This window comes from Pezoporus flaviventris, unplaced genomic scaffold (genome assembly GCF_033815535.1).
Source record: "Pezoporus flaviventris isolate CSIRO_AGI_PZ_B2104156 unplaced genomic scaffold, CSIRO_AGI_Pfla_v1 ptg000070l, whole genome shotgun sequence".
Classification (NCBI taxonomy): domain Eukaryota; kingdom Metazoa; phylum Chordata; class Aves; order Psittaciformes; family Psittacidae; genus Pezoporus; species Pezoporus flaviventris.
This window is the reverse complement of record NW_026892618.1, coordinates 5533553-5559336: the sequence shown is the minus strand read 5'-3', so window position 1 is coordinate 5559336 and position 25784 is coordinate 5533553. Positions and strand designations below refer to the sequence as shown.

General features: G+C 39.9%; 1 protein-coding gene across 2 annotated transcripts in view; it reads right to left on the bottom strand.

Moving 5' to 3' along the window:
• The window catches only part of INTU (inturned planar cell polarity protein), a 56474-nt gene that overhangs the window by 29065 nt on the left and 1625 nt on the right, over positions 1 to 25784 (bottom strand). The window contains exons 1-2 of one of the 2 annotated variants that reach the window (XM_061472184.1): positions 12099 to 12248; positions 7617 to 8203 (exon numbers count right to left, since the gene is read on the bottom strand). In XM_061472184.1, the coding sequence (XP_061328168.1) occupies positions 7617 to 8203; positions 12099 to 12196 (685 nt within the window). In that variant the 5' untranslated portion in view covers positions 12197 to 12248. Of the gene's footprint in view, positions 1 to 7616; positions 8204 to 12098; positions 12249 to 25784 lie in introns of those variants that run through there. The other variant, XM_061472185.1, reaches the window with a different exon arrangement.

The following is a 25784-nucleotide window of genomic DNA, read 5'->3' as shown; positions in this document are numbered from 1 at the left end:
CAATCCTCTTTAATACACTGGGTAACAACCAACTGCTCACTGTTATTTTACATTGAAGGAAAATTCATTCCTACTCTTTCTTACAGCAAAACCAAGAAAAAAAAATGGTTAAATTTTATTACACACAAAAATGTTATCACTCCTTGCAATTAATTGCTTTTTTTCTATTTCAAGTATTAGTAGCTCTGTATTAGCTCAAGTATTCGTAGCTGAACCTCTCCATTTCTTGATGCACAGCAAAGTTTTAGCCTATCAAATCTTCAACACAACAATAATTCAAAGACAGGAAAACTGAAAGTTAACCAGCATTTAAGAGCAATTCAGTAAGTCCATGCCAGAGCCCCAGGGCTTGAAAATCAGTAATCAAAAGCAAAGCATTCAAGCTACTCTAATACAAAGAAAAATTATAAACAGAATTACTATGTCCTTTGTTGAAGAACACTGTATTAAAGATCATCATTCATAACTACCAGAGAAAGCATAAATTGCTCTTGTACTCATCTGGAGCACTGTTTAAACTTAAGTGGCTTGTGCTCTGTTTGCTTTACTAGAGACCTTAACAGTTCTGTTGCAAAGACAACAGTCATCTAATTCACAAAGCCATTCAAAGGAGCTGCACATATTCTGCAAGGCACGCACTTCAGAGCTTACAGAGGTGTTTTTGAACTGCATCTCCCAGGGTGGATTACATAAGGACACTTTGAAAGGAATCAGTATTTACAAGTTATATACTCAAAGTGTTTTATTTATTCAAGTCTTAATGTACCTAGGTAAAACTTGAATTGCAGCAGTAAATATTTATATTGCCTTCTATTTGTAAAAATGTAATTGTGTACCATAAATGGAACAGCTTTCCCAAAGACACAGAGCCACTTTTTCCCCCAAGCCAAAGCAGCGCTGGTAAGGCTGCCTTCAGTTTGCCAGAAAATGCTGTATCACTACTAAAGAACTGCAACTTGATGTACAACTGAGACAATGTTGTCATTATACTGGTAAACTGTAGTTAGCAGTACAGACTTTCCAGAATTGGAGGTGGGAGATAGTGATGGGGTGCTTCTGTGATTTTTTTTTGGTGATTTTTTGCAAAACACAAGAGCATTCAAGGACTAGAGACTATGAAGTAACAGAATGAAAAGCATCATTGACACAATAGGAAGTATGTAAATGATGAACACAGGATATCTTGAAGCAGAACATGACCGCAGGATCTACCCAGTGTGATAATTAATGCCAGTGAACAAGTTTAAATATGTAAGTGTTCTTTTGTTACTTTCACATGTACTTGCTTTGAGAATTGTTTTTTCCCCTTCAGTAGTGTGAAAAGCTTACAGAAAGTGAGGCCGACTTCAGACATTAAGTCTGTAAAAAGAATAGCACAAATGTGTAAATTTTAGTCTAATACCACTTAATGCTTAATCTATTTAGGTTACATAAAATGAGAGTGAACAGTGTTTTCAGTTGTTGCTCTATCTTGATGGTTTGCAGAGTTAAGCCCAATTTTCTTAAACTAAAACATTACTGAATTTCAGATGTAGAGAGACATTTCACTAGTGGAGAGAAAAAATGTTGTACAGATAGTACTGCTAATACACTTTTCAGTTATTTTTGTGCTCTATGGGTGGGTGAAAACCCACCTCCAACTACTTTTCTTAAGCAGGGACATCAAAGTGAACTCTTTGCTGAAGTAGATGTATATACTGACATAGACAAGAAGCAGACATTTGTATAAACTGTCATTTTCAAGCCTGATGTAAAATAATTTTTTTTTATTTTTCAACAATACAGTTGTATACAAAAATTTGATTGTACAAAATGGCACTTGACGTGCTCCTATGGGCTTGCAATTCTACTAGCAGTAAGATCACTATTTTCTGTCAGGAAAGTCACCAGCATATATGTCAAAAGGTGAAGAAAATTAGAACAAAGTCTCACTCAATTCCATTTTTAGAAACACTGTGAGCAACAGCAAGAGGAAATAAATTTTCTTCAGACAGCTCCAGGATATCAGACCTTGAGTCAATAGATTTATCTTTAGAAAAAAACATGTCCTTCTCTTTAAGCAATAAAGCATGCTTTTTTCTTTTGAATCCCCTTATAATGAATAATCAGGCTTTTGCATTCTGTTACTTACTATAAGAATATTTTCAGTCCACAAAAAAACCCTGTAAGATGTCTATATACATTCTCCACACAATGCCAAGCAGAACTGAATTTTACTAGACTGATGGAACTGAAGAGAGACGAGAGGCAGAGTTGTTTCCTATTTTCTTTGCTGTCTTTCCATCTTCTCATTAGAAAAGACTGGTCCCATCCACTACAGTAGTAGTTAAGAACAGTGTCTATTATCTCAAACACCGAGTTTGCACACAGCTGATAAAATTATTCCTCTTTTTTTTTTTTAAGACAAAGTTTAGAAGAGTCTGTGGGGCTGCTGGCATCCCTAAAACGTTTATTCCAGAACTGCCTGACACTTTGCCAGGACATACAGGACTTAGATTTGTTAAATATCCATACCCTAAAGATAAATCTGCAAACACCATTTCTGAAAGTAGAGCCTCTTTGCACTAAGCCAGAGGATGCTGCCTGATAAGTTAATACTGCTTCCATACTGGGAGACAACCAAAGACACTTTTTTCATTAAATCCTGATACTTGGTTTCCTCTGTTCTTGGTAGTGCCTTGGTGGAAGTACTTGCAAACGTTCACATACTCCTTTCCAAAAAAGGCAAAGAACACATTCCTCTGAAGAAAGCCAGATCAATTACTTGCTTTATATGTTAGCAGGCTGCTTTCACCCAAACCAATGCTGTTATGCTTCAAGAGGAGATTAAAAGAACATAAACAACATCCCAAACTCCACAGTGAGAACACAGCAACGCTTAAGCAAACTGTGTATTTCTTGCTTGCATGCCCAACCTCTCTACTTTGGAGAGCTTCTTCTACAAGTACACTGTATATGGCAATTCCTAATGAAAATCTCTAACTCTCCTAGTATTTAGGTATTTTCAAGGATGTTTTTCTGACAGGACTTTTAGTTCTATGGTCTGCAAAGGACAAAACCAGCATTTACTTTGACTGTTGGAAGATGACTGCAAGATGCTTAATTTTTTTAAATTGATTACTGTTTTAAACCAGTGGTCTATGCTATAGAAATGTAACTGATATACTTGGCTTTGTTTACCAAAAGCCAAGTTTACCAGTGATGTTCTTGATCATCAAAACTTCAGAACTGCAAGGGCAACATCTGTGTTTTTCTATTGAAACAAAGTTTACTTCTTAAACATATTTTTACTCAGGGAAGACAAATAATCCTCCCACATAACACACTACATTGGATTAGAAACCCACAGAAAATGACTTGTCAGTAAATGAGGGTGGGATTGGACCTTTCAACTGAACCTCTCAACAACAGCCTGCATCTTTGGCGTACTTGCTCAGAACTGGGTTATTTCAGCCCATCTTCACAGCCATCCAAGATTAATCCCTACCTCTGTGTAGTTTTCACACTTTTTTGAGTAGCATACCAACTGATCAGGAGAGAGAATTCATGCAAACTCTTCAGATACTCAGTGACGAGAGCAGTAAGAGCAGAAGGTAATTTCGAAGAGGGTAACAACAGGATGCTCTGCAAAAGAGCTTGCCTGTATTTTCAGCGTCACTGGAATTACTTTTTCGTTTTCACTATAGTAAAGATGATGATCAGCAATATTTAGAAGTATCCCTTGCTGTGAATGGGATCCATTTCAATTTGAAGGGGGGAGGAGAGAGGGAAAAGTTATAATGGCGTTTCCTATCACAACCCTTATTTGTCTGGAGCTAAAAGTGATTACTTAGTGGAGCTTTTTATCTTTGAAGATACACTTGAACATGAGACGCCAGATTTTTATATGGCAGACCAAGCTTTGCATACTGTTAATAATGAACTCCAGCAAGAAAAAAGTTTTGCCAAAAATACAAAAGACATTTAAAAGCCATGAGATAAAAGTAACTGTATTTCATCCTAACCAAAATGAAAGTGACAGCAAGGACTTAAAAATCAAGGAGGGCTTTTTTTGTTCTGAAAATTTAAGATGGATACTGAACCGCTAAATATAAGGGGGGGGAAAGGGAAGGAAAAGGAGCTGATAAACACCACATGGATAGCATGGATAGAATGGCATCTTTCTAGAGAGCTACAAAGAGGCAGGGTTTTTTTAGCCTGCAAAACTGTTGTATTTACTTTCATATGGTCAGTGCCTGCATTCTACTTGGTTAATGAAGTACAGCAACAAGGCTTACAACTTCCATATGCAATCTTAAAACAAAAAATTAAAGTGTAGTGCACAAATAATAAACAGATGTTTTAAGTGTTCAAAGCTATAAGGGATACACATTTCAGAATAAACTGAAGAAGCCACCTGAGGAGAGTGATTACTGGGGGGGGGGGGGGGAACAGTTATTTTTACTAAAATATGTTAAAGCAATAACCACTTTGTACTGTTTATTCAGAATGAAGAAAAATGACGAGATTTTAGTCTCCCAGTTCAACCTTGGTAGCCATTTAAGTGGCTACTGTACTTATCATTTGCAGATTAACTAATTTGCCACTGAAAACACAAAGTAATCAGCAACTTGGCTATCATTTAAAATCAACAAACCCAAGTCTTGGGAAAAATAATCAGGAGAGCTCAAATTTTAAAGACAGAAGAATTAAAACACTTGGTTGGGTGCAACTGGCAGTTTTGGTAGCAGAGTACTGCAGGAGGGACCTGCATGGCAGGAGGTCATGAGCTGCCCTGTACTGCTCAGTCAGTTCTGAAGCTGCTGTAAGCAGCTCACTGTGTACCAAAACATCCCCTAGCCAGGGGAGCCATGTCACCTCTGCCCAAAGGTATTCAAGAAAAGAGCAGCAGTCACTGGGGGGAGGGCTGCAGCCCACGGAGAGGAACTACACCTCAAGGGCAAGGGTACCTGAGCCTGCAGGGAAAGGGGAAAGAGATGTGTTTGGCTGAAGCTGAGCCTAAAGAAGGCAGGGAAAGAGGCTTTTTTTTTAAATGTGTTTGGGGTCTTGGTTTCATTTTCTCAATACCCAGAACAGTGAAGTTTTATATTAATTGGCAAAACCATAAATTCTGTAACAACACTGAGTCAAGATCGTTTGCCTGCAGTGCGTACTGCAAACTGGTCACTGGGAAGACTGTGACATGTCATTGCAAAGCATGGATTTTAAAAATACACTTAGGATTTGCTTCACAAAGGTCTATACTACAAAACATTAAAAATGGTATGCACCATTGAAGATTACTAAAATATTAAAATGCAAAACATCAACAGGTTAATATCTATGCATATGCTGTTCAGTGAAGATGAAAATGTTATAACCAAACCAGCCAGCAGTCATCATGCCATACTGATCAGGTATTCCTCATCTGTTATGGCTCAAAAGCTGCTGACTTTTGTGCAAATACTTGTTTTGGAGTGACCACAGAAATACTCTTTACCATTTCCACAATTCACAATAGGATTCCTAAAAACTTACTGTTATATACAACAAACAAAGCTCTACTTGTATTTTTCTTGAACTTTCTGTTCAAATTCAGATCCTGTGAGGACGTGAGGAAGCTATCCATTGAACTAGTTACTTCTAAATTAGGCTCTGGGTGTATACCGTAGCCATCCAGCTCTCTGATGTGCAATACAGAAGTAGTAAACCAGTTTTTTTGACAGGAACAGATTTTTCATTTATTTTTTTTTTAAACTGGACATTCTCTATGCAGACAGCACTGAAACCTGAGCATATAATTTATGCAAAGCATCCCTATTTCTAGACACCACATAAAAATTCCAGAGTACTCAGTGTTCACTACAGATACACAATTTGAAGTATTTTTATATGGAAATTATACATTTTATACTGTTGGCACAGAACACAGCTAATTTTCTCAGTTAAGAGATCAGTAACTAGGGTATCCTTTAAAGTATCTGTTTCCGCTGTGCAAAAACAAGGCAATGCAAGTCAGTGATAGCCTAGGACATATTAATCTGCTAGACTCTTTAGATTAATTTAAATGTTCTTCTATTTAAAATAAAACAGGAACCCCACAGTTTTTATCCTCACTGCTCCGGTAAGCATTAAGTGCTATAGCTGAAGAACCATCTCCATTTAGAAGTTTAGCTTTATCCCCTGGATCTGGTATTTGCCTACACTGTTTTGACTTTACACTTCTTCATACAAACATGCAGTTATATACGAATTTGTGTCCCAAAATTAACTTAAAGGTTATAAATAAATTCCCACTCCTGCACCAATCAGATTAAATACCATAAGCAGATCAAGATGAAACTCCATGTCTTCTCCCCCTCAGTCTGCACCCCCCACTTTTCGACTAATCAGTTCTTTCTGGTAAAATTTGAAAGTTATCCAATTTTCCCTCTGGAGTATTCTTTAGCATCCCTACCAAAAACACGTGCTATAAGAATCAGCTACTCAAAGCACGATTTGCCTTTTTACACACACAACACTGGAATTTCAAAAGCACTCATGCTGACTTTGTGGGATTTGCGCTACTATGGTATTAAGTTTTTCATGATCTTGTAACCAACATCACATCTTTGCTCTCTCTCTCTCTGAGGGACCAAATTCAAGGGTAATTAAACAACCTTTCACCCTTTACAGATGTAGGATAGCTGTCTCACATGTACCATTTCCGAGGCTGGGGTCTTGTAAGTGCCAAGTCCCTTTAATGGCCTCTTGATACTGGAAGTGGAAGTATTTCTGCTCCTTCACTACCAGCCACAGGAGTTCACTCCCATCTGTTATTCACACTTGGGTGCTTGTCAGACCTTCCATGACCCAGGTTAACTTACTACACCAGCAAAAACTGGACAGGCAGTTTTTCTTCTGCATTAGTTTTCTGACAGGTTATTTAGTTGCATCGGCTCATGGAAGTGTCTGATGAGCCAAACAAACACAGAGGGGAGCTGCTACACTAACTCACTGCCTCCTCAAACTGCAGCCCCACTAGGTATTTGGAGGCTACCTGATCACAACTGCTGAAGCAACAGCTGTTATACCTGCTAAACAGAAGAATAGCCAATCAAGGCTGTCCAGAAAGTTTGTAACATGAATATATCTTAGTATTTTTTTCCTTATTTCTATAGTACAAAATCCATATAAAGCATATACAGTAAAGCTTTTTATTTAAGGGAGATGGTACAGGACAGAATGAAAACAAAATACAGTATTTAGAAAACTACAGCTTTTCTCCAGTCCTGCTTACCTACTGAGCAAATTCTGCATTAAATTAAAGGTGGTGCTGGTGGGGGGAGCAGCTGCTCCAAGTTCAAGCTGCTCACTCTCTGTACACTTAAAAGGATAGTCATACCACAGTAACACCTTCTAGTTTCTGTCACGTTTTTAAAACCACTAACACAGTAAAACTGAATAGGTAACAAAACATCAGATGCAATGACATTTACTTAAAATAATTCCTCAAGAACTGCCATAATATTTGTAATCAATTGCTTATGTCTCAGGAATATTTAAGTTACTGCCTCAAAAACTAAATCCAACCAAACCCCCAAAATCTTTATTTTAAAGGAAGAGTGCAGAAGTTAACTACTCATTCAGTTACTTACCAATCAAGATTTGACCTGTTTTCATTGCTGAACTACCTGGCACCAATCCATGTACTACAAGCTTCTCTTCACCGATTCCTCTGGTGACTTTATCCTTCTTGCCGTGTTTTTCTGTTCTTCTGCTGCTCCACGAAGACTGATGGACAATCCCTACTAAGGCCTCCAAAAGCCTGTGCTGCTCATCTTCTCCAGCACTCTGCAGTTTTCTGGGATTTACATAAACATACACATCTTTGTACTTTTGCTGAACAGTGACACCCATTTTCTGACCGGATTGGTGTTTCAAGATGGAAGTAAGACCAGTGGAATGCACACTGCAGCTTCCACTGCCTTTCTTACCAGAATGCTTTGGTAAAAGATTCTTCTTTTTTAACATTTTGGTCAATTTCTTCAGTTCGTACTTTCTTTCTTTTCGTGATCCCTCTTGAATAACTTCAGCTTCATTTTCACGAAACCTGACATGATTCACTGCCGGCATTTCTGGACAGCTGTTCTGAAGCAGAGTTTCTTCTTCACTTTCACTCAATTCTAAATAAAATAATTCCCCATTTTTCTGCACACCATCCAACCATTCAGGCTCAAGGTCACTGGGAAAGAAAGGAGAATGATCAGTGATACCTCTGATAAGCAAGACTGCAATGCAGAATACGGAGAGTGTATAAAAAAATATAAAGGGGTAAAAAGCTGCATCCTGAATATTGAAAGCTTAAATGCTTTAACTTTGCCATCAGGGCAAGAGCTCTTCTTGTACAAATGATGGATACAGCAAAGAAAATCATCTCTCACAGATGTTAAAATAGTTTCTTCAAATGTCTTAAAGGAAAACATCCACTGCAGAAAGCAATATTCCCTTTTCTGAAAACAAACAAGAACCCAGCCCCAAACCATTTCTTACACATACAAGTTTTAATTACTAATAACATTCATGGGCATGATGGGACTTTCTCTTTGAGAAAAAAAATGTCATCTTGGTTGTTCTCTCCCATTATTTTTTCCCTTATTCATTTGTAAGGCAGATTGTACTGCAAGCCCTTTGGACAGACAAGATTAACATTTCAAAATCACCTCATTATAACAAAAACAAGCAAACAAACCCAAGACCAAGATCTAGGCTACACTTTTTAAAAGACAAGTTCAAACCAGCATACTCAAGCTTAGATGCAAAAATGCACAACAAAAAATTAAAGAGGCAGCACTGCTATAGAAAAAACTTTAGCAGCTGGAATGGATCACGAAGTCACTTGTAACGAGCTGCTGCAATGAAAAGGCAACTACAGGATGTCTTAACAGGAGTAGCATCTGCACAGCACACCAAATTTTTTGTCCTAATTTGGCAATGGCAGCATGTCAACCATGTCCAGTTTTGGATAGTGCATTTTAAGAAAGATGTAATAACTGGAACAAGCCCAGAGCACAGAAACAAATAGTAAGTAGTTTATAAACATGTTTTAAAGGGAAGGAGACTGAAGAAAATCATACTCCTCTGGCTGAGAAAAAAAAAAACAAACAAGAAAGGATAGCTGAGAGACAACAGGCCGAGTGGTCCACTCCCCCACCCTAAGACGAACCACAGAGAAAATTACTTAGAGAAGAGTGAGATCAGTAACGGTCAAAGCAGAACTATTTAGTGCTTTAATTTACTGAAGTATTTAAGCCAAGAATTACAAAAGCTTTTTGATCACACACACACACAAAAAAAAAAACAAAACAAAAAACAAAAAACAGTGTTAGGAGGCAATGTAAGGAACACCTGGGGTGTTCCTTACACCCCAGAAGGTTTTTCAGGCACAGACAAGACCAATTCATTCTTCCTGACTGATGACCAGATGACAAATAGGTCTTCCTTTCTAGCAATCTGAAACCACACTGAGAAAAATCAAATGAGGGAGAACTAGAATGAAGACTTACATCATAACTATTATCATTAATAGTGTAAAATAATAGACATACTTTAGACTAGAACAAGCTAATTCTACTAAATAAAGGATGTAAATTTTGTTTAAAACTGGTATGTAACTAAAATAGAGCATGAATTTTAATACACAGATAAATGATACGGCTTCAGAGTTTATCTGAACAAACAATATTATACAAAGACACTGCACCATAGCACCTTTAAGGGTTCAAAAAGAGGATCTGGCTGGATTAAGAATGTAGAAAACATTGGCATTACGCTCTTCCTGGAACTCCAGTGACTTGGAGAAGTCTAGGGATGCTACAGACAGGAACAGACATCATGTACTTCCTCTTCATTTATTAATTACTTTGCCCAAGTTGATAGTTTTAGAAGAAGAGCTACCACTTGTGGTAATTTGATGGTCATGGGTAAGTCAGAGTTTCCTCTTACTCAATGTCTTAAGTGCCTTACTAAAGAAAGTATCAGAATTATAACAACACCTAAAGGCTGGTCTACATTCATAACTGATTTAAACAAAGTTAAAAAAAAAAAATTTCCCCCCCCCCCCCAAATCTCTATTCCCATTTCTCTTCCCTTGTGCCAAGACAAGCACCTACATAATAACCTGAGCTTCTGCATATATCAGTTGAAGGATATAAAAATCTGGAAAATCCACATTCCTCTAAGAGCAGTTTCACTGCTCCTACACAGGAATTTCTTTGTGATAAACATCTGAAAAACTGTGCCAACTGAAATCATCCACGTATGTAAGAAATACATAGTAGAAACAAAGAATCCAACTTCTGATTCTTAAGTAATAGAAGACTATTCTCCCCCAAAGAAACTCAAAAGCAATAAACAACCTCTATTAGCCTTGTTTTACAGCAAGCAACAACAAACCAAGGGTTAACTGTATGATTAAATTTCACCCATATGATACTTTGCAGAAGATCATCATCTTTATCTTTCCCAACCTCTGCCTATGCAATGACAAAGTATAGCTTCAGATTGCAGCATCTATTTGCAATGTGCAAAGCCGCCATCCTCTAAATAGCTAAGGCTTCCTAAAGGGGTTCTGACCCATCACTGTTAGTGAATGTTAAACTCTGTTAAAAGACAAAACTGTAAAAAAAAAAAAAAAGCAAAGCCAAACACAGAAACATGCTATTTTCACAAAGGCATTCACTTCACAGCTGTCTGAAAATAGGCCTTGCACAAAATCACAGGGCTGACATATCCCTGTTTCTACCCTGGCGTGAATGTTCTGTGGCATATCCTGGTTTGTCCACATTTGCTGTGGTCTGAAGCAGCACAGTTTCAACTGCTGGAAGTTTATTCTGGAAGTCAATAACTTTTACTTCAGAAAACTCTTCCTAAGGTGTTGTTGCTATCTTCAATTTAATCAAATATGGCTGGCTGCAAAATGACAGATCATCTATAGAGCCATTATCTTGAAACAACTAACAGTCCTATCTTTGTGTCTGTTACTTCACAAAATTGCACTCTTTCTCCTTCCCTTCTCATGACAAATCACATCTTAACCTCTTGCTCCTGTACTTAGATGGCTGGAGTCTTACAGGTTCAACAGAAGAAATGGGACCTAAAACTAAAGCTTCACAGTTCTGTTGGTGCAGAGATAAAAAAAGATGAATTTCAATATATCCAATGGTATTACACGTCATGTTCCATGTTGAAAACCATGGAAGACAGCTTTATCCCCTGAACACACTTAAAAAACCCACCAATAAATAGGCATTTTTGATGAAAGAAAAAAACCCTAATGCACACAAAAGGAAAAAAAAAGGGAGGGGGGGAGAAGAAAGGCAAATAAATAAATAAGGCATGGCTTCAGGCAGAAATGTAACAGCTGAGTTCTTACTTATAAACATAGGAACAAAATATGGTGGGTGTACATCCAACAGTTTTGTCCCTCTGAGCTACAAGTATGGGACCACTACAACACAAAACACATTCTCAAACACACTTCAAAACTCTCCCATTTAAATCTTCTTGTTCTTTTTCACTGCATTATACAATGAAAGTGACATGCCAAATAAAACGCCATTGAATAGACTTTGAAACGCACATTTGAGCTGTCAAGCAAAGTTCTTTAATGCAAGGAACAGAGAGTTTTATATGAAACTAAAAACCAAACAAAATCCCCCGTGATTGCATAAATTACTTTAAATACACATCAGCATTAGAGAGTTCTCTTCTCACCTCTCATTTCCCAAAAGACAGGCCATTTAAATAGTAGCCCCTCAAATACTAACACATTTATAATACAGGAGCTAAGTTCCCTTGTCCCTTCCAGGCAGCGCCCACCTGGGTGGCAGCAAGCAGCCCAGGGGATACAGGTTGCCCCGTTACTGTCAGCGCTGCACCACAGAGACACGGTCTGGAAAAGCAAACCGTACTCTCCACTAGTACAACGACACAGACAACAAACAGTGACAGAGTCCCGCTGCGCCGCAACCCAAGGGCCCCCTTTCCTGCGTGTGGAAAGACCCAGCCCGCTTCCTCCCTCCCTCCACCGGCCCCGCCCCAGTGGCTCCGCAGCTCGCCCTCGGCTGCCCCGCCCTTACTCGGAGCTGGCGGACAGCGAGGTGGCGCAGGAGCCACCGTCAGTGCTGCTGCCGCCGCTGCCCGCAGGCTCAACGTCTTCTACACTCGACGGCTCCATCCTCTCAGCAGCTCCGCTCCCGCCGTTTCCCCCCGGACGCCATGACACCCGCACCCCAGCGAACCGAGGTCACGTGATATGTGGCGTGCCTTTCCCATTGGCGGCCCCGACCCGGCTGTGTGGAGACGGAGTGGGAAGCCTGGAGCCGTGTCTCGTTGAACGGTGGCGGCGGCTCCTCCGGGACGCTGCCTCGGAGCACGGGGCTCCGATGAGCACCAGTTACCGCTGCGCTGCTCGGGGGGGGGGGGGTGTTCAGTGCAGCATCACCTGCCTCCGCTAGCTGGCAGTGATAATAAACACTTGGCAGTACCCAACCACCTCGTTTACTTCCTCGTAACAAACAGCTGCCCCTTGAAAATCCTCCACTGGGCCAATGTGAAACATAAAATGGAGCACAGACTATTTCATTGTGTGATACCAAGGTCTGAGCAACAGTCCCATAAAAGAGACTAGTGATGAAATTCACGGTCCTCAATGCCTCAAAACATTGCTTATAAGGAAAAAAAAAAAAAAGATTCGGAGGAGGAAACATGAGGTAAATAGTAATTTTCATCAAGTCTGCTGGTTAGCAATGCACTACTGTGCTTTACACTATAGTCTTTTTAAGGACTGGTGAGGCACTACGGTAACTTCTCTTTGAGGTAGCCAAGAGAGCAGTTAGGTCAGGGAGGAGAAGCAAGGATATAAGACCGACCCAAACAAGCTACATGATCTGGCACCTTAAAGCACTCGATGCAGCCTACGAATGAGAAATCATGGACAGTCGAGAGAGGAAAAAAAACTGTTTTCAGGACTTAAATTACATCCCTGAAAAACAAGCCCATGACAACCCTGCAGACAACTTGCTGTGTAGCTGTGTCAGTAAACCCATCAGGACACGCATGGTGAACGAGGAAAGGGATGGAGAATAATTGTTGGAACATTTTTAATGTGTTCGGTTTAATCTCTGCTCAGCGGGATATATGCACAGCTTCAGCAGAGAGGTTTTATGCTACTGCGGCACTATTGTGAAAAACTAGGGACTATGGTATTGTTTATTAAGATTTATGCTGAGCCTGATGTAAAGATTAGACAACAAAAAGAAAAGATAACCGTGGTCGCTTGTGCAGATTAAACCAGACACCGCTTGCGCAAGTTTTGAGGAAACATCTGCAAGTTTTGAGGAAATATCTGCAAGTTTTGAGGAAATATCTGCAAGATGTTCTAAAAAAAACTGGCAGACATATGGGTGGGGGCAACTATTGCTTTGCTTAAGTGCTTTACTTGCATAAATTGACACCAAAATTACTTACAAACCGCAAGACGCTTACTAAGGGCTTTTGCAAAATAATTCTAAAAATTATTGCACAGCAAGTTGAAGACCATATATGGAAAAGGATATCTAAAGGTAACCGAGGAGGACTTCAAGCCTTCAGCCTCAAGCAACTGGGGCATGCGCAGAGTACTCCGTTGAAGATACGAATGCGGAACTGGAGGACTGATAAAAAGGGACTGTTAGAACTGTTCAGCACGGCAGTTGCCGGAGCGCAGACTCCCCTGTCGTCCAGCGCTGTCTTTGCTCATATTCTACTTGCTATAATTAATAAAATTTCAATTGGATTATGATCCGTTGTGGTCCCAATTTATAACAATTTCTTGGTGCCGTGACTCGGATAAGGAACGGTGGGCTTTGGTCCTCCGGGGAGGCGCCCCGCGACATTTCGCGGCCCCGCGACCAACAGCTCACCCCAACCTTACCGACGAACCTAAATTCTAGAATAATGAGCAAAGGAGAAACCGGTAAAATCCCATAAAATTCTGTGCACAGGAGTCCGGACGAAGACGCAGGACGCGTAAGTATATTGCGAAATTTTTCGTGGGTTTGCCGTTCGGGCGGGATTGGGTTTCCTGGAATATAACAAATGAGAGGTTCGATATACTGAACCAAGCGAGTGTGGACCCTTAAGTACTGCGTTTTCCATCTCCCGCGAGGGACTGGGCCAGGAACAAGGGGAGTGACTGAGTGTGTGTTTGTGGATATTCCAGAAGATGGGGGCGAAGGGCAGCAAGCCTTCGGCTCCCATGGGAAGGGTACCTACTGTACCTAAGAATACCCCTCTGGCATATATCTTAGATAATTGGAGATATTTCCCTGGAACCCAAGGGAAAGATAAGCAGAAGATGATAGAATATTGTACTAAGATATGGGGAGGGAAGAAGATTTTTAAAAATGTCTTTTGGCCAGTCTATGGGTCAGAAGAAGATTGGGTAAGACAGCTATTAAACCTCTGGGTTAATAGTAAAAAAACCCTTAACCCAGAGGAGAGTCAATATGCAGAAGTCTGGCTGGAAAAACCAGGAACTAGACTTTATACATTGAATGAACTGAAAACTAAATTAAAGAAAAAGAAGGAAGAATTGGATGAAACCCTTCTGACCCCCCCTCCTTATATTCCTCCTCCTGCTCCCACAGCCCCTCCAGAGGCCCCCAGAGCATCCACTCCCCCACCAGAGTCGGAACAAGAGTCTCCCCCTCCTCCTAGACGCGTAACTAGAAGTCAAAAAGGGGCAGCTCAGATGTACCCTCTAAGGGAAATACCCATGGGGGGACCTCAACCTGTGATCGGATATATTTCCGTACCTTTAAATTCGGCTGACCTACGAGATTTTAAAAGAACCGAGATGGGAAACTTAATTGAGGACCCACTCGGAGTGGCAGAAAGATTAGATCAATTTTTGGGACCAAACCTTTATACTTGGGATGAGATGCAATCTATCCTTGGTCAATTATTTACTACTGAGGAAAGAGATATGATCAGACGAGCAGGAATGAGACTGTGGGATGCTCAACATGTCCAGGGACCCCAAGCAGATATTAAATGGCCACTCCAAAGACCTAATTGGGATAATCAAGATCCGGTACACAGAACTCATATGCAGGATCTGAGAACTATAGTAATTCAGGGAATTAGAGAAGCAGTACCCCGTGGCCAGAATATCAATAAAGCATTTAATGAAATGCAAAAGAAAGATGAAAGCCCTACTGAGTGGCTAGAACGACTGAGGAAAGCCCTTCAGCTGTACTCTGGGGTAAATCCAGACGACCCTTTAGGGCAAGTGCTCCTCAAAACTCAGTTTGTGGCAAAATCATGGGAAGATATCAGAAAGAAGATTGAAAAGTTAGAAGACTGGCAGAATAGAGGGCTGGATGAATTACTGAGAGAAGCTCAGAAAGTTTATGTAAGGCGGGAAGAAGAGAGCAGCAAGCGACAAGTAAAAATGATGGTAGCAGTGGTCAGAGAGGATCGCAAAGGGCGAACTGGTGAACACAGATCTGCTGGAACGAAACAAGGGAATGTAGTAGTAGAGAAGGAACAGAGATATTGTTTTTACTGTGGAAAGAAGGGACATATAAAGAAGAATTGCAGACAAAGGATCAGGGATGAGGAAATGTTGAAAACAGAATAGGGGAGTCAGGGGCTCTATATCTTAGGGGACCGGAGTCATCATGAGCCCTTGATAAAATTAAGAATAGGTCCCCATAAACAAGAGTTCACCTTTTTAGTAGACACTGGGGCTGAAAAATCAACTATTAAGCAAATACCTGAGGGATGTAAAGTTTCCCCTGAAAAAGTACAAGTAATTGGGGCGAAAGGAGAACCCTTTAAAGTAAGCAAAATCAAAAATGTAGTATTCGAAACTGAAAATAAATTTGGAATAGGTGAACTCTTGCTCGTCCCTGAAGCAGAATTTAATCTGTTAGGACGAGATTTAATTGTTGAATTGCAATTAGAAATTAAAGTAAAAAATAATGAACTAACAGTGTCTACTTATCCTTTGACCGTGGATGATCAAAAACAAATTAACCCCGATGTCTGGTACTCTCCGGATACAATAAGTAGACTGGAAATCCCACCAATTAAGATCCAGATTTCCGAACCCCACATACCTGTGAGGGTGAAACAATATCCCATCTCCCTAGAAGGACGGAGAGGATTAAAACCAGAAATCGATCGATTGTTGGCAAAAGGAGTCTTAGAGCCTTGTATGTCACCCTTTAATACTCCCATTCTGCCTGTAAAGAAACCAAATGGGAAGTATCGGCTCGTACATGATTTAAGAGAAATAAACAAAAGAACTATTACCCGGTTCCCTGTAGTAGCAAACCCATACACATTGTTAAGTAAACTAGGACCCCATAATTCCTGGTATAGTGTAATTGATTTAAAGGATGCTTTTTGGGCCTGTCCACTGGCAGAGGAATGTCGTGATTATTTTGCTTTTGAATGGGAGGACATAGAGACAGGCCGTAGACAACAATTGAGATGGACCGTGCTTCCTCAAGGGTTTACGGAGTCCCCTAATTTGTTTGGACAAGCCCTGGAAGAGCTCTTAAAGGAATACCAGGTCCAAATGGGAAACGTGTTGTTACAATATGTAGATGATCTACTCATAGCAGGGAATAATAAGGAGGATGTAAGAAAAGAAAGCATTCGACTCCTAAACTTTCTTGCACAAAAAGGACTACAGGTATCACAGGAAAAGTTACAATTTGTGGAGGAAAAGGTGAAGTATTTGGGACATTATTTGTTTAATGGCAAGAAGATATTGGATCCAGAACGCATTAAAGGAATTCTGGAATTACCTATGCCTGTCACTAAGAGGCAAATTAGGCAGGCATTAGGGCTATTTGGGTATTGTAGGCAGTGGATAGAGAACTACAGCTTTAAAGTTAAATTCTTATATGAACAACTGTCTAAAGACAAACTACCCAAATGGACCCCACAAGATCAAGAGCAGTTTGCCAATCTCAAAAGGGAACTAAGCCAAGCACCGGTTTTAAGCTTACCAGATTTAAAGCGGCCATTCCATTTATTTGTTAACATACATGAAGGTACGGCATTCGGAGTATTAACTCAGGAATGGGCCGGACAAAAGAAACCGGTGGCATATCTATCAAAGCTGTTGGATCCTGTGAGCAGGGGTTGGCCAAGTTGTTTACAAATCATTGTTGCTGCTGCCTTATTACTTGAGGAAACAAATCGCATTACCTTTAATGGAGAGGTTGTCTTATATGCGCCTCATAACATCCGGGGAGTGTTACAACAAAAAGCAGAAAAATGGCTTACAGATAGCCGATTATTAAAATATGAGGGAATACTTATAGAGTCCCCTAAACTATCTTTGAAAACTATTGGAGCAGTTAACCCCGCTGAATTTTTGTACCCAGGAGAAGGTAATGAATTATTGCACAATTGTTTTCAAACAATTGAACAACAGACACGCATTAGGCCAGATTTAGAAGAAGAAGAACTACAATGTGGAGAAGTATTATTTATAGACGGGTCATCACGAATAGTGACAGGTAAACGATTATCTGGATATGCCATTGTTAAGTTGGAAAAAGGGGAATTTAGGACAATAGAATCAGGCCCCCTGAGTGCTAGCTGGTCGGCTCAAGCCTGTGAGCTGTATGCATTGTGGAAAGCATTAGTGTCACTAAAAGGAAAGGATGGAACTATATATACAGACTCACGCTATGCGTTCGGAGTAGTGCACACTTTTGGAAAAATATGGGAGGAAAGAGGTTTTGTTAACTCACAGGGAAAAGAACTAATACACCCGGAATTAATTCGGAGAGTTCTGGGGGCATTGAAAATGCCAAATAAAATAGCAGTTGTACATATAAAGGGACACCAGCGAGGTACAAGTTATCAAGTTAGGGGAAATAATGCAGCTGATACAGAAGCAAAACGAGTGGCAGGCAATTATAGTATGATTTTGACTATGCAACAAGTACCTGTTAATAAGAATTTGAGTTTTGAGTCTGCAGAAAAGGAAAAACTAGAACAAATGGGAGCTAAGGAACAAGATGGGAAGTACATATTGCCAGATGGGAGAGAAGTCTTGCCGAAAGGCATAGCACTCGAAATATTTTCAAAAATACACAGTAAAACACACTGGGGAACACAGGCGTTAGTTGATCATTTCAATCAACAGTTTGCCTGTATAGGCGTATATAATATAGCAAAGACAGTTATGGCAGCCTGCGAGACCTGTCAAAAGGTTAATCGAAACAACATGAGACAAAGACCTCTTGGAGGACGTTCCCCAGCATACAGACCTTTCTCACACATACAAGTAGATTTTACTGAACTACCTAGGGCAGGGCGTTATAAATATTTATTAGTTATGGTGGATCATTTAACACATTATGTTGAGGCTTTTCCTACCTCCAGGGCTACTGCTAACCAAGTTACTAAAGTGTTACTTGAACACATTATACCTCGATATGGAGTACCTGAAGTAATCGACTCGGACAGAGGAACACACTTTGTGTCAAAAATTGTTAGAGATCTAACAGAAAGCTTGGGTATTAAGTGGGAATACCATACACCATGGCATCCACAGAGTTCGGGAAAAGTTGAAAGGATGAATGGGGAAATCAAAACTATCCTAACTAAATTAATGATAGAAACCAAATTATCATGGATTAAGTGCCTACCCATGGCTCTATTGATTCTCAGAACTCGACCCCGAGCAGATGTGGGAATATCAGCATTTGAAATGGTGTATGGAATGCCCTATAGAATTGAAAGCCCACAGACAAATATTTTAATTCGAGACCGTGCGATTAATGACTATATTTTACAATTAGCAGAACACCGTAATAAGCTTTGGGAACGGGGACTGATTGTACAACGACCGCCGTTGGACTTAAAAATTCACAATCTTGAACCTGGAGATTGGGTATTGGTTAAAACGTGGAAAGAAGAAACCCTAAAACCTAACTGGGAGGGACCCTATCTTGTTTTACTTACAACAGAAACAGCTGTCCGGACTGCTGAGCGCGGATGGACTCATGCCAGTCGCATTAAAGGCCCAGTGACGAAACCCCACTGGAAAGTAATCAGTGCACCAGGTGATACCAAGATAATATTAAGAAGATAAAGTTATGATAGAGACTTGGTTTGATTATTTTAAAGCTTTACCCTTTGGAGTTAAGTGTGTGATTTGTTTTGCAATTGCTGTTATAATGTCTTTAATAGTGTATTACCTGTGGAAACATACCAAGTGCGGTCGTAAGAATTGTTGAATACCCATGCAACCTGATATAGACTATAGAGACCCCACGGGAATAAGGAACAATTATATACAAAACCTACGATTAAGGTGTAGCAACCCACAGTGTGATTGTTATCCATTTGTATGTTTTAAATGCAAGGTATGCCAGGACAAATGGTGGGTGCACTGTTATGAGGGGTACCCTCCGAACGGAGTCTGTGAACAGTGCTATAAATTTGAAAGATCATTAACCGATTGGAAATTAAAACAATTTGAACAAAGACGAGAAATTGTAAAAGGATTCCCCCAATGGTGGGATATTTTTACTAAGGGAATACACCCCCAATATTATTGTTACCACTCAAATCAACCAGTCCCTTTTGTGACTGAAATCGTGGCTGTCCAGTGCCGGAGGGAAGTACTAACCGTGTCTTGCTTGGCCCCATTAATTAAGGCTGTAAAGTGGGAAGCCTATGTAAGCAGGCAAAAAGCCCGAAACAGCTATTCTCCTGAAGAATTCCCTTGCTGCCGAGAAGATGGTACACCCCGTGGCTCGAAGCAACCGAGTCGACGGGCGAGGCAGAAGAGAAACAAACCGTGGAGAAAAGAGCCAGAAAAATGGGATGCAGAAGCAGCCATGGCCGAACTTCCCCAGGACTGGTAAGAATATATTTAAATTGGCAAGATTGACAAACACCCTTTTTCCTGGTATACCATTAGTCTTGATATTGATAATAACCCAGGCAAAAGGGGAAAACCCACATGAACCATTTAAGTGGGAACTAGTATCTTGGGAAGGAACGAGAACAATAGCCACTTTTAGCGACCCAGGGCCACCTGAATTCATAGTGGAACTTTGTGAATTAATACCAATACCTTGTGAAAAGGGGCCTCCATTTTATATATGCCCGGCCTCTGGACCAACTTACTGTAATTATCCCGGACATTACTATTGTGGGTATTGGGGATGTGAGACAATAGCCTCAGGCTGGTCAGTAAATACTCCTGATAAATATCTAAAAGCAACCTGGACTCCTAACGGATGTGTACCTGAAGGCATAGGTGTAGATCTTACAGGTCTACGTGACGAATATGTATCTTCACGTGACAGGGAAATCTGTACCTACATCAAATTTCAAGTATTAAATCCCCAAGATGACAAGTGGTTAATAGGACGAACATGGGGAATACGTATCTATGCAGGAATTCCCAAAGACAGGGGAGGGCACTTTCTCATAAGAAAAGTTAAAATACCACATGATCCACTCCCTGTTGGGCCGAATAAAGTATTGAATCCACCCACTTTTCCTAAGGAAAAGTTTGTCTCCACAAGTGTTAACTCCCTATCTGTAACAGACGCGGTGACTGAGTCTTCTGTAGTTAGGGATTCAGGAAAGTCAAAATTCAAAGACCCTTTATGGGATTTAATGCAAGCCTCTTATCGTGCCCTTAATGAAAGCAAACCAGATCTAACTAAGGAATGCTGGTTATGTTACAATGTTGGACCACCATATTTTGAGGCAATTGGGAAAGTAGGGAAGATTCAATGGTCTAGTGGTTCAAACCCACAAGAATGCCCATGGGATGACCAGAGAAACCATACGCAAGGCATTACTATTCAATTAGTAACAGGCCAAGGAAAATGTATAGGTACAGTGCCCAAAAAGTATCAGCCTTTGTGCAACCAAACAGTCACTATAGAAAAACACACTATAGAGAAACACAAGAATAAAAATGACAAATGGGCTATCCCGACACCAGGAGCTAAATGGGTTTGTTCAGACATCGGAGTAACGCCTTGCCTATCCCTAAAGGTGTTTGATAAATCTCAGTTTTGCGTACAGGTGATTATTGTTCCTCGTCTGATCTATCACACCTCTGAGGAGGTGTTACACCATTTTGAAGGAGACCTGAATAGACAAAAACGAGAGCCAATTACAATGGTAACCTTAGCTACACTGCTGATAGCGGGCGGAGTTGGAGCAGGCACAGGCATAGCCTCCCTAGTAAAAGGTAAGGAATTACAAAGTTTACAGATGGCTGTAGATGAGGATTTAGCAAAAATAGAACAATCTATCCAAAATTTAGCCACTTCAGTAAAGTCTTTATCAGAAGTAGTACTGCAAAATAGAAGAGGATTAGATCTGTTGTTCTTAAAGGAGGGAGGGTTATGTGTAGCTCTCAATGAAGAATGTTGTTCTTTTGCTGACCATACGGGAGTAGTCCAGGACACCATGTCTGAACTCCGGAAAAGGTTAGATCAACGTAAAAAAGATCGTGAGACGGGCAGGTCATGGTATGAGAACTGGTTTAATGTTTCACCCTGGCTAACCACTTTGTTATCTACTTTAGCAGGACCGCTTATTATGCTAATCTTAGGACTTGTATTTGGACCTTGTATATTGCGTTATATTTTACATTTTATTAAGGAAAGGCTTGACATAGCCAAATTGCTTATTCTAACTACAAAATTCGAAACAAAGTATAAGAAGGTATCTATCAATGAAGAGGAAGAATACTGTGAATGTACTATGCCACGAAAATGCTATGAATGTAACTGCGAGGTATTACCTTGTGAATGTTATGATAAGTGTTGGGAGTGTGGGAACAAATTAGCTTACAGTACTGAGAATGAAAATGAAAGTAACATCTAATAAACAATAATAGGATAAAAAGAAAAAGGGGGGATTGTGAAAAACTAGGGACTATGGTATTGTTTATTAAGATTTATGCTGAGCCTGATGTAAAGATTAGACAACAAAAAGAAAAGATAACCGTGGTCGCTTGTGCAGATTAAACCAGACACCGCTTGCGCAAGTTTTGAGGAAACATCTGCAAGTTTTGAGGAAATATCTGCAAGTTTTGAGGAAATATCTGCAAGATGTTCTAAAAAAAACTGGCAGACATATGGGTGGGGGCAACTATTGCTTTGCTTAAGTGCTTTACTTGCATAAATTGACACCAAAATTACTTACAAACCGCAAGACGCTTACTAAGGGCTTTTGCAAAATAATTCTAAAAATTATTGCACAGCAAGTTGAAGACCATATATGGAAAAGGATATCTAAAGGTAACCGAGGAGGACTTCAAGCCTTCAGCCTCAAGCAACTGGGGCATGCGCAGAGTACTCCGTTGAAGATACGAATGCGGAACTGGAGGACTGATAAAAAGGGACTGTTAGAACTGTTCAGCACGGCAGTTGCCGGAGCGCAGACTCCCCTGTCGTCCAGCGCTGTCTTTGCTCATATTCTACTTGCTATAATTAATAAAATTTCAATTGGATTATGATCCGTTGTGGTCCCAATTTATAACACTATGTAGGAGGCATAGAAATCTGGTATGAAATTTCTGTGCTTAAAACTGTTTTAGGGAAGCGTTCATTAATAAGTGTTATTTCAAGTGAATTAACAGACAGAAATGTTTTTACTCATTCCCATGTGCTTAAGGCTTCAACTGGAGTCACCTGTATTAAATTTTGTGGCCATTCTGAAGTGCTTGTAAAAGATCTGATTTTACAGATAAATCGCTGTTGTGTGGATTTTAAGACTAAAATCGTATCTAAAGGAGGAGACAGAAACATTCCCTACCTAAAGAAAAAAAAGTGTTTGTTCTAATATGGTTTCACTCAGTTTAGGACAGGATATGGTAGATATTTTTTTTCCTATCTGAGCTGGCAGCCATCATTTCACACAGATTATATAATCCACGAATGATAGACAATTCTTTTAAGAAAAGAGAGCTCTGTGGTTGTTTCCAAGTGTCAGAACACAAGATACGCACCAGCTTTTGTTCTTTCTATTGATTCCAGAAGAACAGGTGGAAAAAATATTTTAAAGTACCCTCACTTCCCAGATAATATACCTTGTGAAAACAAAACAGTCTGCATGAACAGCATTTCCCAAAGAGCCTGACGTGTTATGATTTTCTAAGAGGAATACTGCAGGAGTTAGAATTTTAATAGAGGTAGGTGAGATACAGTCCCACCCTCCCTAATTCTGCTTCTATTTGCAAGCATTTTTGATACACTGAACAGCACACTAAAGTGGTTCTGTAGAGAAGTGATAGTCTGTGCCAGATGGTCCCGTGTTAGTTATGTTAAATTTCACTGAGTTCAAGAGTTGGCTAATTGCTTCCAGTTGTTTGCTTTGTGAGTGAGAAAAACAGGCTCTCTAAAAAGGAGGTGGCAGTATTACACTACTTGCTATTTTCTAGGGATAACCGTATCATGAAGGAAAGGACAATGGAAGATCCTAGTCCTCTGGGAGGTAGTTGGGAGTCACCTAAATGTTCTTCTGAAATAAATGTGGAATTTTTGCTGCTGTGGGAACAATTAAAGATTGCAAGACATATCTCACACAGCAGGATTTTATTTTAGTGAAGGCACAGATTTTCCCACACAACCCCTCCTGAGAGGAAAGCCTCTCATTTATTGTGCATAAATATTAGAAAAAGGCTTGAAATAATTTGTCTTCTGGCAGATTCTTTACACTTAGTCCAAAAGTTGGGCTGATGCTTCTCACTAAGGAACTCTCAATGCGAGGTTGCTGTTATCAACAAGCAGATGGTAAAAATTTGCCACAAGGCATTATTGGCATCAATACTGCTACTCACCTTTACTGGACAACTGGTTAATGAGCATTTAAAAGTGGATAATTAAAACACTCTCTTTTGCCTTAAGGTTGTTCTGATCAGCTGTTCCTGCAAGGAACTAAATCCATGTGTGGAAATTCATTTCAGAACAAGAGTTCCTTTTTACTTTTTTGGCTTAACATGCTTCAAGAATCTAGTGCATTTTAAAAATAACACTCTGCCTTGATCCACACTGATATTCAGGAAGAGATCATAGTTAAAAGATGACAGTATAGGACACACCAGAAAGATACACAGGTCCTTTCTAATAAAGGAGGAAAGTAAGTAGAGCATAACTCTACTTTTTAGCACTGTTCCGTGGATACTTGAGAATCCCTACTCCAATCACTGTCCAATTTAAGCTACTAGCATTTTTCATATTGTTACATACTGAAAGCTGATTTTTTTGACTCGATAATGAAGAAACAAGGCTGGAGTTACAGTCTTTCCTAGCAGCTTGATGAAAGAGCACAGGGAAATTTAGGATTAGTATTTATGACTAACTTGTCATGTTTGTACAATCAGGCGTGATCTTAGCAATCTTACTGGGACCCATGATTCACTGATGATGTGCTAGACTGATTTCACTGATTCACAATCAGCAGGCGTGGATGTAGCTGAGCTCTTCCCAACATGGCTGAAAACAGGGGCAGCGTTACACCTCTGGTACACTGAGGCAAACTAACACTCCCTCTGCTGTAAGTGAATGCTACCTGATAATTAGGAGTGCCTGGTTTATGCCTGTGAGGTGCCAATGCACTAGCCAGGAACTATATCAGATCTCTCATTTTTCATCAATCTCCCCTTCTTCATCAGGGTCATTTCCCCTGCTTAATGCCAGCATGGGTGAGGATGAGCATAGAGTGCAGTGCTGCAAACAGGGAGAGTTCAACTTCCAGCTTTCTAGATCTTTTGTACAGTGCAGGCACTGTAAACAGGCCACGGTACTACTGCAAGACAAATCCCACTGGATAAAGCTGGACTGTAGTTGAATCTAACTTATACTGGCTGGATCTAAGCATCCCTTTGCTTTTCTCCCTCTCCTTCCAAACTTCAAATTACAGCTCTTCATTACTGATAAAGAAATAAGAATTGACTTCTTATTGTTTCATTGTTTTCCAAGCAGATAGTATTTTCTGAAAGGCTCCACCAACAACTGGACAGACAGAACATGAGATGTTACAGATTTAACATGATATATCACAAGCAGATAAAACTAAGAGGAAAATATTTTCATGTCTATGTAACAGGTCTGTTCCTTGCAGCTAACACATGATTTACTCAAACAACTAAAGAAAAACTAAGAAAAAAATTGGATTGCTAAAGAGTGACATTACGAACTTTTCAGCCATTGATTCCTACTGACTTTTTTATTCCTCCAGTGCACAACATCAGAAAAATGAGACAGAAGTTTCTCTTTTTTAGAGATTAATGACAGCCATACAGCTTTCCCCTACTCCGTCAAAGTCTTTTTTTTTAAGAGACAAAAGGCACATTTCACAGGCATTCCTTCATAAATAAGATTTTGTGATTACAAGGTTTACATAAAACTACATGAATTAAGATTGAGATTAAAAAAGATCTTCTCACAACTTTTCTCACATTACTGCATAGAGACATGCAATATTGCAAGATGGTATGATTGAATAGTGATGCTGGACTGTCATTTTTATTGGGTTATTTACATATAAACAGACTAAATGGAGAATAAAGGCTACCTTCAGACCAAAGGAACAGAAATCATTTGAGAAAACACTCCAGTGCTCACTATGTAAAATATACTGTTCTGACTTTCCAGGCTTTCTGTATGAACTTCCCTCTATGCAATTGCATGAGGGAAAGTATTTTACAAGAAGAACACAGAACCAACAGAAGACAGTCAGGAAGCATTTGGGAAGATGAGCTCAACCCATCC